Raw genomic sequence first — 15,727 nt, 5'->3', positions numbered from 1 at the left:
CAGGGACATTGTCATGAAAGACACAGGCCTAGGGAACGTGCGAGAGATGAGAAGTTGTATCCTTCCCCTCTTCTCCTGCAGAGAGAGAGTGTGTGTGTGTGTGTGTGTGTGTGTGTGTGTGCGTGTCATAGCTTTATGAATGTAAATAAGTCCTAGACAGATTGAATGCTGAATGACTTCGATGGGACTGTGATTAGAAATACAGACCAGCATCTACCTTCACATTGGATTCATCCAGACTTACCGTTAGTGATTTCATCTTAACATAGCTAGGTGGGACAACCACATGTCACAGTAAGTCAATTCTTTTCTCAATAAAGTAGTTATGAGCAAAGTCCTTGACAGTAAGTCATAATATTATCTGCTACTCAGTCTGACCAGACGACCACAGAATCCGAGGGCAGTTTGTCACCATGGAAACAGTTGGGTGATCATTCAGAGAACAGAATCCGATGGCAGTTGGTCACCGTGGAGACAGTTGGGTGGTCATTCAGAGAACAGAATCCGAGGGCAGTTGGTCACCATGGAGACAGTTGGGTGGTCATTCAGAGAACAGATTCCGAGGGCAGTTGGTCACCATGGAGACAGTTGGGTGGTCATTCAGAGAACAGAATCCGAGGGCAGTTGGTCACCATGGAAACAGTTGATTTGTCATTCAGAGAACAAATTCAGAGGGCAGTTGGGCACCATGGAAACAGTTGATTTGTCATTTAGAGAACAGATGCCGACAGCAGAACGGAATGGTTGTAGTGTCAGAGCGTGCTACATCTCAGTCACATACACAGACTGTAGATCCAACGAGCATAGACTTTATTAAAACCATACCTACAGTTACATTCTGAAGAACTGCAGAATTACAAAAGTTATTTTCACATAAAAACACATTTATGAGACAGAGACAGATTAAAAGTGAAATGCTACATTTGATAAGATGATTGAGAGTATGTGATATTGATGAGAATACAGAGCTTTTTGATCCATCCTTAGAGCAGTAGACCCTTCCTGATTCCTGACCAGTAGATCACAGGCAGTCACACTAGCGTTGTGAAACCAGTCTCACCGCTGTGCCCGCGGTTAGTTTGTACTGAATTGAAAGAGAACATGAGCTCACCAGATCCATGCTGGTTGAACCAGACTACAGTCAAACAATGACTGCTCCACGTCATCACATAGTTAGGAGTCTAAATGATAGACACAGCTCTGGCTGAAATGTGTTTATTCAAGTGTACAGAGTACCAGACAGACGATTCGTCTTAACAAAACAGGAAACAGATCAGTTCTTTCATTGGACAAAAACAGATATGAGGGGGGGTGGGGGGGTGGGGGGGGCTGGCTGGCTGGGTTGGTTGGGTTGGGGGGGGTGTCTCTACAGGTTAAGACCTAGAAGTGGGAGTAATGATGTCACTACAATAAGTGAACTTGGACACACACACACACACATCGCTGTCCTCCCTCTAGTCTAGTGGAACCAACTTAATGTCTAGTGATGGTCATGGTTGTCTAACAGTTTACCTACATACACGACCCTATTTCTAAATGGACAGAGTCCCCCCTTAACTTCCTATATGCTGCTCCCTCTGCTGGAGAAATAAATAATTACAGTCTAAAACATGGAGGGAGAAGACCGTGGGAGAGGTGATGTGAGCACTATACAGATGGGGGAGTCTTTAAGAGAGAAGGGGACACGGGTGAGGTTGACGAGATGAGGGTACAGGTGGGGGAGAGTTCACAACAGGGAGCGAGAGAGACGGTTCAAGGAGGGGACAGGGTTGATGTGGGACACACAGGGACAGTGACGGCTTGATTGTCGGTGAAGATCAGCCCATTATCTTCAGGCCTCTCAGAGACAAACAGTAACAGTCTGTACTCAGTCAGTCTGTACTCAGTCAGTCTGTACTCAGTCAGTCTGTACTCAGTCAGTCTGTTCCAGTGACAGTCTGTACTCAGTCAGTCTGTACTCAGTCAGTCTGTTCCAGTGACAGTCTGTACTCAGTCAGTCTGTTCCAGTAACAGTCTGTACTCAGTCAGTCTGTACTCAGTCAGTCTGTACTCAGTCAGTCTGTACTCAGTCAGTCTGTTCCAGTAACAGTCTGTACTCAGTCAGTCTGTTCCAGTGACAGTCTGTACTCAGTCAGTCTGTACTCAGTCAGTCTGTTCCAGTGACAGTCTGTACTCAGTCAGTCTGTACTCAGTCAGTCTGTTCCAGTGACAGTCTGTACTCAGTCAGTCTGTTCCAGTAACAGTCTGTACTCAGTCAGTCTGTTCCAGTGACAGTCTGTACTCAGTCAGTCTGTTCCAGTGACAGTCTGTACTCAGTCAGTCTTTGTTCTCAGCCTCTCAGTCCATACCAGGAGCTTCTTACAGGTCCTCCATGTATCCCAGGGTGCACTGCAGTTCTAAAAGGCACTGTGGTAACAGAGTCTCTCTCTCCTCATGACACACCTGCTGCCCCTGCTTAGAGGTCCAGCTCATAGGCACAGCTGTGTGTGTGGCGGGGGGGGGGGGGGGGGGTTGTCGTTACTGGAATGTTCTGAAGACTTTGTGGGTTCTACGGCTGGTGGTCTATCCCCTATGGAACATACACAGACAATTAGATAACTGCACACACACTCTTACACACGTAGGAACTTTAGATAATGTCTCACCTTGTCTGGTCCCATTATCAGACATCTCTAAAGAGCTGAGAGAGGCAGAGAGAGAGAGAGAGAGAGAGGGATAGAGAGAGAGGGATTGGGAGAGAAAGGGATAGAGAGAGAGGGATTGGGAGAGAGAGGGATAGAGAGAGAGGGATTGAGAGAGAGAGGGATAGAGAGAGAGGGATTGAGGCAGGAAAAGGAGAGAGGGACAGAAAGAGGGGGAGTAGAGAGAGCGAGGGGGTGGAGAGAGCGAGGGGGTGGAGAGAGAGAGGGGGTAGAGAGAGAGAGCGAGAGAAGGGGGTAGAGGGAGGGATTAATTCATTCAGACTGGCTGACATGAACTCTGTCATGTGTAATGGTGAGTGCTAACAGTCATGTCTAACACAGTCAGTGTTCTGTATGGATTCAACATCCTGTGCTCGCATTCAACCAGGACACAGACAAGCTTACGGCACGAAGAGACAACACAACAATATATGATCACTATACCCAACACACACACACACACACACACACACACACACACACACACACACACACACACACACACACACACACCATCCAGCTGATAAGGGAAAAAAAACCCATGCACAATTGTAGACTCCTGTGTGTGTGTGTGTGTGTGTGTGTGTAGGGACCACATGGTCGACTCCGTGTCAGCATGGAGGTCTCTGATAGGCCCACGACTGTGGATTGGCCCCTGTGATTGGAGGATTGACTCACGCCAAGCGGGTCGGCGGTGAAAGCTGCAACGCTGTTCCGCATCTCATTCTCGCTGCCGCGCAATGGAATCAACGCCACATTACCATGACGCGTATCCGCCGGCAACGCACGGGTCACACGTGTTTGTACTGCATCCGCTGGCCACACGTTACCATCATACTGAGAGGGGGGGGGGGGCAGAGAGAGAGGGAGAAGTGAGAGAGAGAGAAAGAACAGCAAGAGACAAAGAGAAAGAGAGAAGTGAGAGAGAGAAAGAACAGCAAGAGACAAAGAGAAAGAGAAAGAGAGAAGTGAGAGAGAGAAAGAACAGCGAGAGACAAAGAGAAAGAGAGAGCAAATTATACTCTGACCTTAATTCAGAAAGAATCATAATAACCAGTGAATCATAATAACCAGTGAATCATAATAACCAGTGAATCATAATAACCAGTGAATCATAATAACCAGTGAATCATAATAACCAGTGAATCATAATAACCAGTGAATCATAATAACCAGTGTGACAGACAGAACAGTGGATCATAATAACCAGTGTGACAGACAGAACAGTGTGACAGACAGAACAGTGGATCATAATAACCAGTGTGACAGACAGAACAGTGGATCATAATAACCAGTGTGACAGACAGAACAGTGTGACAGACAGAACAGTGAATCATAATAACCAGTGTGACAGACAGAACAGTGTGACAGACAGAACAGTGAATAATAATAACCAGTGTGACAGACAGAACAGTGGATCATAATAACCAGTGTGACAGACAGAACAGTGTGACAGACAGAACAGTGAATAATAATAACCAGTGTGACAGACAGAACAGTGAATCATAATAACCAGTGTGACAGACAGAACAGTGAATCATAATAACCAGTGTGACAGACAGAACAGTGAATCATAATAACCAGTGTGACAGACAGAACAGTGAATCATAATAACCAGTGTGACAGACAGAACAGTGGATCATAATAACCAGTGTGACAGACAGAACAGTGAATCATAATCACCAGTGTGACAGACAGAACAGTGGATCATAATAACCAGTGTGACAGACAGAACAGTGAATCATAATAACCAGTGTGACAGACAAAACAGTGTGACAGACAGAACAGTGGATCATAATAACCAGTGTGACAGACAGAACAGTGTGACAGACAGAACAGTGGATCATAATAACCAGTGTGACAGACAGAACAGTGAATCATAATAACCAGTGTGACAGACAGAACAGTGAATCATAATAACCAGTGTGACAGACAGAACAGTGAATCATAATAACCAGTGTGACAGACAGAACAGTGAATCATAATAACCAGTGTGACAGACAGAACAGTGGATCATAATAACCAGTGTGACAGACAGAACAGTGGATCATAATAACCAGTGTGACAGACAGAAGTGTGACAGACAGAACAGTGAATCATAATAACCAGTGTGACAGACAGAACAGTCAATCATAATAACCAGTGTGACAGACAGAACAGTGGATCATAATAACCAGTGTGACAGACAGAACAGTGAATCATAATAACCAGTGTGACAGACAGAACAGTGGATCATAATAACCAGTGTGACAGACAGAACAGTGTGACAGACAGAACAGTGAATCATAATAACCAGTGTGACAGACAGAACAGTGAATCATAATAACCAGTGTGATAGACAGAACAGTGTGACAGACAGAACAGTGGATCATAATAACCAGTGTGACAGACAGAACAGTGGATCATAATAACCAGTGTGACAGACAGAACAGTGAATCATAATAACCAGTGTGACAGACAGAACAGTGGATCATAATAACCAGTGTGACAGACAGAACAGTGTGACAGACAGACAGAACAGTGAATCATAATAACCAGTGTGACAGACAGAACAGTGTGACAGACAGAACAGTGAATCATAATAACCAGTGTGACAGACAGAACAGTGTGACAGACAGAACAGTGAATCATAATAACCAGTGTGACAGACAGAACAGTGGATCATAATAACCAGTGTGACAGACAGAACAGTGAATCTTAATAACCAGTGTGACAGACAGAACAGTGAATCATAATAACCAGTGTGACAGACAGAACAGTGGATCATAATAACCAGTGTGACAGACAGAAGTGTGACAGACAGAACAGTGAATCATAATAACCAGTGTGACAGACAGAACAGTGAATCATAATAACCAGTGTGACAGACAGAACAGTGGATCATAATAACCAGTGTGACAGACAGAACAGTGAATCATAATAACCAGTGTGACAGACAAAACAGTGTGACAGACAGAACAGTGGATCATAATAACCAGTGTGACAGACAGAACAGTGTGACAGACAGAACAGTGGATCATAATAACCAGTGTGACAGACAGAACAGTGAATCATAATAACCAGTGTGACAGACAGAACAGTGAATCATAATAACCAGTGTGACAGACAGAACAGTGAATCATAATAACCAGTGTGACAGACAGAACAGTGAATCATAATAACCAGTGTGACAGACAGAACAGTGGATCATAATAACCAGTGTGACAGACAGAACAGTGGATCATAATAACCAGTGTGACAGACAGAAGTGTGACAGACAGAACAGTGAATCATAATAACCAGTGTGACAGACAGAACAGTGAATCATAATAACCAGTGTGACAGACAGAACAGTGGATCATAATAACCAATGTGACAGACAGAACAGTGAATCATAATAACCAGTGTGACAGACAGAACAGTGGATCATAATAACCAGTGTGACAGACAGAACAGTGTGACAGACAGAACAGTGAATCATAATAACCAGTGTGACAGACAGAACAGTGAATCATAATAACCAGTGTGATAGACAGAACAGTGTGACAGACAGAACAGTGGATCATAATAACCAGTGTGACAGACAGAACAGTGGATCATAATAACCAGTGTGACAGACAGAACAGTGAATCATAATAACCAGTGTGACAGACAGAACAGTGGATCATAATAACCAGTGTGACAGACAGAACAGTGTGACAGACAGACAGAACAGTGAATCATAATAACCAGTGTGACAGACAGAACAGTGTGACAGACAGAACAGTGAATCATAATAACCAGTGTGACAGACAGAACAGTGTGACAGACAGAACAGTGAATCATAATAACCAGTGTGACAGACAGAACAGTGGATCATAATAACCAGTGTGACAGACAGAACAGTGAATCTTAATAACCAGTGTGACAGACAGAACAGTGAATCATAATAACCAGTGTGACAGACAGAACAGTGGATCATAATAACCAGTGTGACAGACAGAACAGTGGATCATAATAACCAGTGTGACAGACAGAAGTGTGACAGACAGAACAGTGAATCATAATAACCAGTGTGACAGACAGAACAGTGAATCATAATAACCAGTGTGACAGACAGAACAGTGGATCATAATAACCAGTGTGACAGACAGAACAGTGTGACAGACAGACAGAACAGTGAATCATAATAACCAGTGTGACAGACAGAACAGTGTGACAGACAGAACAGTGAATCATAATAACCAGTGTGACAGACAGAACAGTGTGACAGACAGAACAGTGAATCATAATAACCAGTGTGACAGACAGAACAGTGGATCATAATAACCAGTGTGACAGACAGAACAGTGAATCTTAATAACCAGTGTGACAGACAGAACAGTGAATCATAATAACCAGTGTGACAGACAGAACAGTGGATCATAATAACCAGTGTGACAGACAGAACAGTGGATCATAATAACCAGTGTGACAGACAGAAGTGTGACAGACAGAACAGTGAATCATAATAACCAGTGTGACAGACAGAACAGTGAATCATAATAACCAGTGTGACAGACAGAACAGTGGATCATAATAACCAGTGTGACAGACAGAACAGTGAATCATAATAATCAGTGTGACAGACAGAACAGTGGATCATAATAACCAGTGTGACAGACAGAACAGTGTGACAGACAGAACAGTGAATCATAATAACCAGTGTGACAGACAGAACAGTGAATCATAATAACCAGTGTGATAGACAGAACAGTGTGACAGACAGAACAGTGGATCATAATAACCAGTGTGACAGACAGAACAGTGAATCATAATAACCAGTGTGACAGACAGAACAGTGGATCATAATAACCAGTGTGACAGACAGAACAGTGTGACAGACAGACAGAACAGTGAATCATAATAACCAGTGTGATAGACAGAACAGTGTGACAGACAGAACAGTGAATCATAATAACCAGTGTGACAGACAGAACAGTGTGACAGACAGAACAGTGAATCATAATAACCAGTGTGACAGACAGAACAGTGGATCATAATAACCAGTGTGACAGACAGAACAGTGAATCTTAATAACCAGTGTGACAGACAGAACAGTGAATCATAATAACCAGTGTGACAGACAGAACAGTGGATCATAATAACCAGTGTGACAGACAGAACAGTGGATCATAATAACCAGTGTGACAGACAGAACATTGTGACAGACAGAACAGTGGATCATAATAACCAGTGTGACAGACAGAACAGTGTGACAGACAGAACAGTGAATCATAATAACCAGTGTGACAGACAGAACAGTGAATCATAATAACCAGTGTGACAGACAGAACAGTGTGACAGACAGAACAGTGAATCATAATAACCAGTGTGACAGACAGAACAGTGAATCATAATAACCAGTGTGACAGACAGAACAGTGTGACAGACAGAACAGTGAATCATAATAACCAGTGTGACAGACAGAACAGTGAATCATAATAACCAGTGTGACAGACAGAACAGTGAATCATAATAACCAGTGTGACAGACAGAACAGTGAATCATAATCACCAGTGTGACAGACAGAACAGTGGATCATAATAACCAGTGTGACAGACAGAACAGTGAATCATAATAACCAGTGTGACAGACAGAACAGTGGATCATAATAACCAGTGTGACAGACAGAACAGTGAATCATAATAACCAGTGTGACAGACAGAACAGTAAATCATAATAACCAGTGTGACAGACAGAACAGTGTGACAGACAGAACAGTGAATCATAATAACCAGTGTGACAGACAGAACAGTGAATCATAATAACCAGTGTGACAGACAGAACAGTGTGACAGACAGAACAGTGGATCATAATAACCAGTGTGACAGACAGAACAGTGAATCATAATAACCAGTGTGACAGACAGAACAGTGAATCATAATAACCAGTGTGACAGACAGAACAGTGTGACAGACAGAACAGTGAATCATAATAACCAGTGTGATAGACAGAACAGTGAATCATAATAACCAGTGTGATAGACAGAACAGTGTGACAGACAGAACAGTGAATCATAATAACCAGTGTGACAGACAGAACAGTGAATCATAATAACCAGTGTGACAGACAGAACAGTGAATCATAATAACCAGTGTGACAGACAGAACAGTGAATCATAATAACCAGTGTGATAGACAGAACAGTGTGACAGACAGAACAGTGAATAATAATAACCAGTGTGACAGACAGAACAGTGTGACAGACAGAACAGTGAATCATAATAACCAGTGTGACAGACAGAACAGTGAATCATAATAACCAGTGTGACAGACAGAACAGTGAATAATAATAACCAGTGTGACAGACAGAACAGTGTGACAGACAGAACAGTGAATCATAATAACCAGTGTGACAGACAGAACAGTGAATCATAATAACCAGTGTGACAGTATGTGTCCTCTTACCTGGATAGTGAGGAAGGTGGAGAACCACTCCCTCATCTCTGTCTGAGTGTCACAACACAGATACCTACAGAGGGAGAGAGTGAGACAGGAGAAAGAGAGAGGAGTGAAAGAAAGAAAGAAAGAAAGAAAGAAAGAAAGAAAGAAAGAAAGAAAGAAAGAAAGAAAGAAAGAAAGAAATGAGAGAGAGAGAGAGAATAGATGAGCTCCTGCATTTTTCAGCGTGTTTTCAGGAAGGACATACAGTATACTACCCTCTACAACATAACCTTCACTCCAAATCAAAACTTCAAGCCTACAACCTGATTTTGGATGGAATGACCCGGAAGGATTCCTACCACCAAAGATTCTTATTTCAAAGCTTTTACAGCAAATGATCTGTCAAACAAACAACAGAAAGCAGAAAACACCATCCAACCTGGAACTGAGTGAGTCATGTTTAGTCTGAAGTATATTTTATTTCCAAAAGCCAGGAAGAGAAATACATTACAGTAATATATTTTACTTTATAAGGACTGAATGCTAAATTAATGCTACCAAGCTTGATAGACAGAATGGATACAACTTCAATTAGCATGGAGGTGTGAAGTGAGAGGTGTCAAAGCCCTTGAGCCCAACAATGGCAGGAGAGTTTCACAGCCCCCCCCCCCCCCATCCCAAATGCAGTGGCCTTTGAAGCCCTCACCCGCTGTAATTCAAATTCAGTACTCTCTGTGTGTAAAAATGATAAGGCACAAAAAGAGCACAAAATGAAGCTACTTATGGAAAATTGGTGAGTTGGTGGTTGAAGATATCCCTCTAGTGGTGTGGGGGCTGTGCTTTGGCAAAGTGGGTGGGGTTATATCCTGCCTGTTTGGCCCTGTCCGGGGGTATCGTCGGACGGGGCCACAGTGTTTCCTGACCCCTCCCGTCTCAGCCTCCAGTATTTATGCTGCAGTAGTTTATGTGTCGGGGGGCTAGGGTCAGTTTGTTATATCTGGAGTACTTCTCCTGTCTTATCCGGTGTCCTGTGTGAATTTAAGTATGCTCTCTCTAATTCTCTATTTCTCTCTTTATTTCTCTCTCTTTCTCTCTCTTGGAGGACCTGAGCCCTAGGACCATGCCTCAGGACTACCTGGCCTGATGACTCCTTGCTGTCCTCAGTCCACCTGGCCGTGCTGCTGCTCCAGTTTCAACTGTTCTGCCTGCGGCTATGGAACCCTGACCTGTTCACCAGACGTGCCACCTTTTCCCCCGGACCTGCTGTTTTCAACTCTCTTTCTCTACCACACTTGCTGTCTTTAACTCTGAATGATCGGCTATGAAAAGACAACTGACATTTACTCCTGAGGTGCTGACCTGTTGCACCCTCTACAACCACTGTGATTATTATTATTTGACCCTGCTGGTCATCTATGAGCGTTTGAACATCTTGGCCATGTTCTGTTATAATCTCCACCCGGCACAGCCAGAAGAGGACTGGCCACCCCTCATAGTCTGGATCCTCTCTAGGTTTTTCCTAGGTTTTGGCCTTTCTAGGGAGTTTTTCCTAGCCACCGTGCTTCTACACCTGCATTGCTTGCTGTTTGGGGTTTAAGGCTGTGTTTCTGTAGAGCACTTTGATATATCAGCTGATGTACGAAGAGCTATATAAATACATTTGATTTGATTTGATTTCTTCCTAGGTTCTGGCCTTTCTAGGGAGTTTTTCCTAGCCATCTACACCTGCATTGCTTGCTGTTTGGGGTTTTAGGCTGGGTTTCTGTACAGCACTTTGAGATATCAGCTGATGTAAGAAGGACTTTATGAATACATTTGATTTGATTTGAAAAATAAAAAAACAACTCTGCATCTCTGCCCAGCCTGGTAAGAGGGGTCAAAAGGTTGTTTCAGATCCCCTGTAGCTCTGTAAGAGGGGTCAAAAGGTTGTTTCAGATCCCCTGTAGCTCTGTAAGAGGGGTCAAAAGGTTGTTTCAGATCCCCTGTAGCTCTGTAAGAGGGGTCAAAAGGTTGTTTCAGATCCCCTGTAGCTCTGTAAGAGGGGTCAAAAGGTTGTTTCGCATCCCCAGTAGCTCTGTAAGAGGGGTCAAAAGGTTGTTTCAGATCCCCTGTAGCTCTGTAAGAGGGGTCAAAAGGTTGTTTCAGATCCCCTGTAGCTCTGTAAGAGTGGCCAAAAGGTTGTTCAGCATCCCCTGTAGCTCTGTAAGAGGGGTCAAAAGGTTGTTCAGCATCCCCAGTAGCTCTGTAAGAGGGGTCAAAAGGTTGTTTCAGATCCCCTGTAGCTCTGTAAGAGGGGTCAAAAGGTTGTTCCGCATCCCCAGTAGCTCTGTAAGAGGGGTCAAAAGGTTGTTTCAGATCCCCTGTAGCTCTGTAAGAGGGGTCAAAAGGTTGTTCAGCATCCCCAGTAGCTCTGTAAGAGGGGTCAAAAGGTTGTTTAGCATCCCCAGTAGCTCTGTAAGAGGGGTCAAAAGGTTGTTTCGCATCCCCAGTAGCTCTGTAAGAGGGGTCAAAAGGTTGTTTCAGATCCCCTGTAGCTCTGTAAGAGGGGTCAAAAGGTTGTTCAGCATCCCCAGTAGCTCTGTAAGAGGGGTTAAAAGGTTGTTCAGCATCCCCAGTAGCTCTGTAAGAGGGGTTAAAAGGTTGTTCAGCATCCCCAGTAGCTCTGTCAGAGGGGTCAAAAGGTTGTTCAGCATCCCCAGTAGCTCTGTAAGAGTGGCCAAAAGGTTGTTCAGCATCCCCAGTAGCTCTGTAAGAGGGGTCAAAAGGTTGTTCCGCATCCCCAGTAGCTCTGTAAGAGTGGCCAAAAGGTTGTTCAGCATCCCCAGTAGCTCTGTAAGAGGGGTCAAAAGGTTGTTCAGCATCCCCAGTAGCTCTGTAAGAGGGGTTAAAAGGTTGTTCAGCATCCCCAGTAGCTCTGTAAGAGGGGTCAAAAGGTTGTTCAGCATCCCCAGTAGCTCTGTCAGAGGGGTCAAAAGGTTGTTCAGCATCCCCAGTAGCTCTGTAGGAGTGGCCTAAAGGTTGTTCAGAATCCCCAGTAGCTCTGTAAGAGGGGTCAAAAGGTTGTTCAGCATCCCCAGTAGCTCTGTAAGAGGGGTCAAAAGGTTGTTTAGCATCCCCAGTAGCTCTGTAAGAGGGGTCAAAAGGTTGTTTCGCATCCCCAGTAGCTCTGTAAGAGGGGTCAAAAGGTTGTTTAGCATCCCCAGTAGCTCTGTAAGAGGGGTCAAAAGGTTGTTCAGCATCCCCAGTAGCTCTGTAAGAGGGGTCAAAAGGTTGTTTAGCATCCCCAGTAGCTCTGTAAGAGGGGTCAAAAGGTTGTTTAGCATCCCCAGTAGCTCTGTAAGAGGGGTCAAAAGGTTGTTCAGCATCCCCAGTAGCTCTGTAAGAGGGGTCAAAAGGTTGTTTAGCATCCCCAGTAGCTCTGTAAGAGGGGTCAAAAGGTTGTTTAGCATCCCCAGTAGCTCTGTAAGAGGGGTCAAAAGGTTGTTCAGCATCCCCAGTAGCTCTGTAAGAGGGGTCAAAAGGTTGTTCAGCATCCCCAGTAGCTCTGTAAGAGTGGCCAAAAGGTTGTTCAGCATCCCCAGTAGCTCTGTAAGAGGGGTCAAAAGGTTGTTTCGCATCCCCAGTAGCTCTGTAAGAGTGGCCAAAAGGTTGTTCAGCATCCCCAGTAGCTCTGTAAGAGGGGTCAAAAGGTTGTTTCGCATCCCCAGTAGCTCTGTAAGAGTGGCCAAAAGGTTGTTCAGCATCCCCAGTAGCTCTGTAAGAGGGGTCAAAAGGTTGTTTAGCATCCCCAGTAGCTCTGTAAGAGGGGTCAAAAGGTTGTTTAGCATCCCCAGTAGCTCTGTAAGAGGGGTCAAAAGGTTGTTCAGCATCCCCAGTTGTTCTGTAAGAGGGGTCAAAAGGTTGTTCAGCATCCCCAGTAGCTCTGTAAGAGTGGCCAAAAGGTTGTTCAGCATCCCCAGTAGCTCTGTAAGAGGGGTCAAAAGGTTGTTTCGCATCCCCAGTAGCTCTGTAAGAGTGGCCAAAAGGTTGTTCAGCATCCCCAGTAGCTCTGTAAGAGGGGTCAAAAGGTTGTTCAGCATCCCCAGTAGCTCTGTAAGAGTGGCCAAAAGGTTGTTCAGCATCCCCAGTAGCTCTGTAAGAGGGGTCAAAAGGTTGTCTCGCATCCCCAGTAGCTCTGTAAGAGTGGCCAAAAGGTTGTTCAGCATCCCTGCTCAGCCTGGCAAGAGTGGCCAAAAGGTTGTTCAGCATCCCCAGTAGCTCTGTAAGAGGGGTCAAAAGGTTGTTTAGCATCCCCAGTAGCTCTGTAAGAGGAGAGAGGATGTTATCCGCTGCTGGCCGGCTCTCCAGGCACCAACGCATGAGTCTGAAGCCATAGACTGGCCAAACTGTTGTTTCTAAAAATGAATTCAAAGGCATTAATAAGTCATTTTTAATTTCATTTGTATTTAATTTGATGTAATTCACAGCCTAATCACAGCCTGTATATAGACTATAATGATTTAATACAAGGTAATGTTATTTAAATGCTGAGCTATTTATGTCCCTACCAGGCTAGTGTATCACACTCGCTAATGCTTCACAATGTATTTCTTTGTAGGCTCTAGCCTTGAAATATTTGAAATAATATAACCTAAATAATTCATTTATGTTCCTTCTTAGTCTCCCTGTCTGGCTCCTGACCTATTTAGAGAGTTTATATGCTGTTTAATATGACATGTAGCCTATCTGAAATGATGAGCGGTAGGAAAGGACTTGATGGAGAGATGCACAACCCTCCATGAGCGATGAGTGAGATTTCCAACTCTGCTCACATGCTCTACTCCCAACTTCCCCTCTTTCACACACCTGCACAAGCACACTAAGACACACACAGTGCCTGGCAATAGAACCCTGGCAATAGAACCCTGGCGATAGAACCCTGGCGATAGAACCCTGGCGATAGAACCCTGGCAATAGAACCCTGGGCGTCAACACTTTCTCTCCCCCACACTCTCCCTCTCTTTCTCTCCCTCTCTTTCTCTTTGTCTCTCTCAACTGCGTGACTTTTCTGCCTGTTGTTGCTGATGGCTTGACCCAGCAGCCCACAGGTGTGTGTGTGTGTGTGTGTGTGTGTGTGTGTGTGTGTGTGTGTGTGTGTGTGTGTGTGTGTGTGTGTGTGTGTGAGGAGGGGTGACCTTTCCACTCATGATCTCTTAGTAAAAGTATTTATCTTCAACTCAAACCTCTTTTTTATTTATTTATCTGAAACATACAATATAGTTGCAGTGAAGTCGCTCAACAACTACACCACATCAGTCATCCAACAGACTCCCATTCAGAGAGACACACAGAAGCATCCAGCATCCTGCTCAGGGGCACGTTGACAGATCTCCCACAAGGCCAAAAAACATGAACCCGAACCCTTCAAGATCCCCCCCACAGTTCCCCAATAGCTGTCCCTCAACCATCTGAGACCTCTCCCCCCCTCAACCATCCGAGACCACTCCCACCCTCAACCATCTGAGACCAACCATATTGGGTAGACAGACCAGTTCCCTACCTCCCCCAGCTCCCACCCGCCTCTTCCATTTTTGGGGCAATGCTGTAATCAATTGGTTGTACTCTTGGATTGAGCAGACATTCCCGTACAATTCTGATAACTCCATGAAGGACATAACTCTACCATTACAATTTACAATATCATTTAAGAACAAAATTCCCTTTTCAAACATCTTTCCCATAAATACAGGTATTTTATCAACCAGCACATTTGAGTTCAGCCATAATATTTGTTGTAATATTTGTTCTATCTTTTCAAGGAGATGAAATTGAAAATGTAGCCTTCATCCTCTTTCTATCTCGCATCATACCCCCACTGCTGATATCATACCCCCACTGCTGACATCATACCCCCACTGCTGACATCATACCCCCACTGCTGACATCATACCCCCACTACTGACATCTGTTCCCTGGTGTAGCTCAGTAAGTTCTAGAGAAATACAGGACATGCTGTATAGCACACACACACACACACACACACACACACACACACACACACACACACAGGAGACACAGGAGACACACACATTCAGGGACTCACCATTGCTGCCTCTCTGGCTTCTCCTGTTTTTCACTTCCATTGATCACAGTCAGACCCCAACTACAGAGAGAGAGAGATAGGAAACATCACAGTCAGACCCCGACTACAGAGAGATAGATAAAGAGAGATAGGAAACATTAACTTCTTATGGCTGCAGGGGCAGTATTGAGTAGCTTGGATGAAAAGGTGCCCAGAGTAAACTGCCAGCTCCTCAGTCTCAGTTGCTAAAATATGCATATTATTATTAGTATTGGATAGAAAACACTCTAAAGATTCCAAAACTGTCAAAATATTGTCTGTGAGTATAACAGAACTGATATTACAGGCGAAACCCTGAGGAAAATCAAACCAGAAAGTGGCTTCTATTTTGAAAACTCCATGTTCCATAGCCTCTGCTCCATTTAAAGGGATATCAACCAGATTCCTTTTCCTATCGCTTCCTCAAGGGGTCAACAGTCTTCAGACATAGTTTCAGGCTTTTATTTTGAAAAATGAGCCAGAACGATAACATCGCGTCAGGTGTTCGCATGAGTTTTGCTCACGCAACAGAGTTTGGGCTGCCATTGCCTTTCCCTCTCCTA

General features: G+C 44.3%; 1 protein-coding gene across 3 annotated transcripts in view; it reads right to left on the bottom strand.

Moving 5' to 3' along the window:
- Positions 1–1,199: 1,199 nt before the first annotated feature.
- The window catches only part of arap1 (ArfGAP with RhoGAP domain, ankyrin repeat and PH domain 1), a 114,452-nt gene continuing 99,924 nt past the window's right edge, over positions 1,200–15,727 (bottom strand). For all 3 annotated transcript variants that reach the window (XM_036961243.2, XM_090218904.1, XM_090218905.1), the window contains 5 exons: positions 15,147–15,206; positions 9,089–9,152; positions 3,360–3,518; positions 2,646–2,680; positions 1,200–2,569 (listed from right to left, as the gene is read on the bottom strand). In XM_036961243.2, the coding sequence (XP_036817138.1) occupies positions 2,663–2,680; positions 3,360–3,518; positions 9,089–9,152; positions 15,147–15,206 (301 nt within the window). In that variant the 3' untranslated portion in view covers positions 1,200–2,569; positions 2,646–2,662. The remainder of the gene's footprint in view (positions 2,570–2,645; positions 2,681–3,359; positions 3,519–9,088; positions 9,153–15,146; positions 15,207–15,727) is intronic.

Source organism: Oncorhynchus mykiss, chromosome 24, assembly GCF_057628025.1.
Source record: "Oncorhynchus mykiss isolate SJ-2025 chromosome 24, ASM5762802v1, whole genome shotgun sequence".
NCBI classification, from domain to species: Eukaryota; Metazoa; Chordata; class Actinopteri; order Salmoniformes; family Salmonidae; genus Oncorhynchus; species Oncorhynchus mykiss.
Note: the sequence above shows the minus strand (reverse complement) of the source record. Positions and strands in the feature narration are given on the sequence as shown.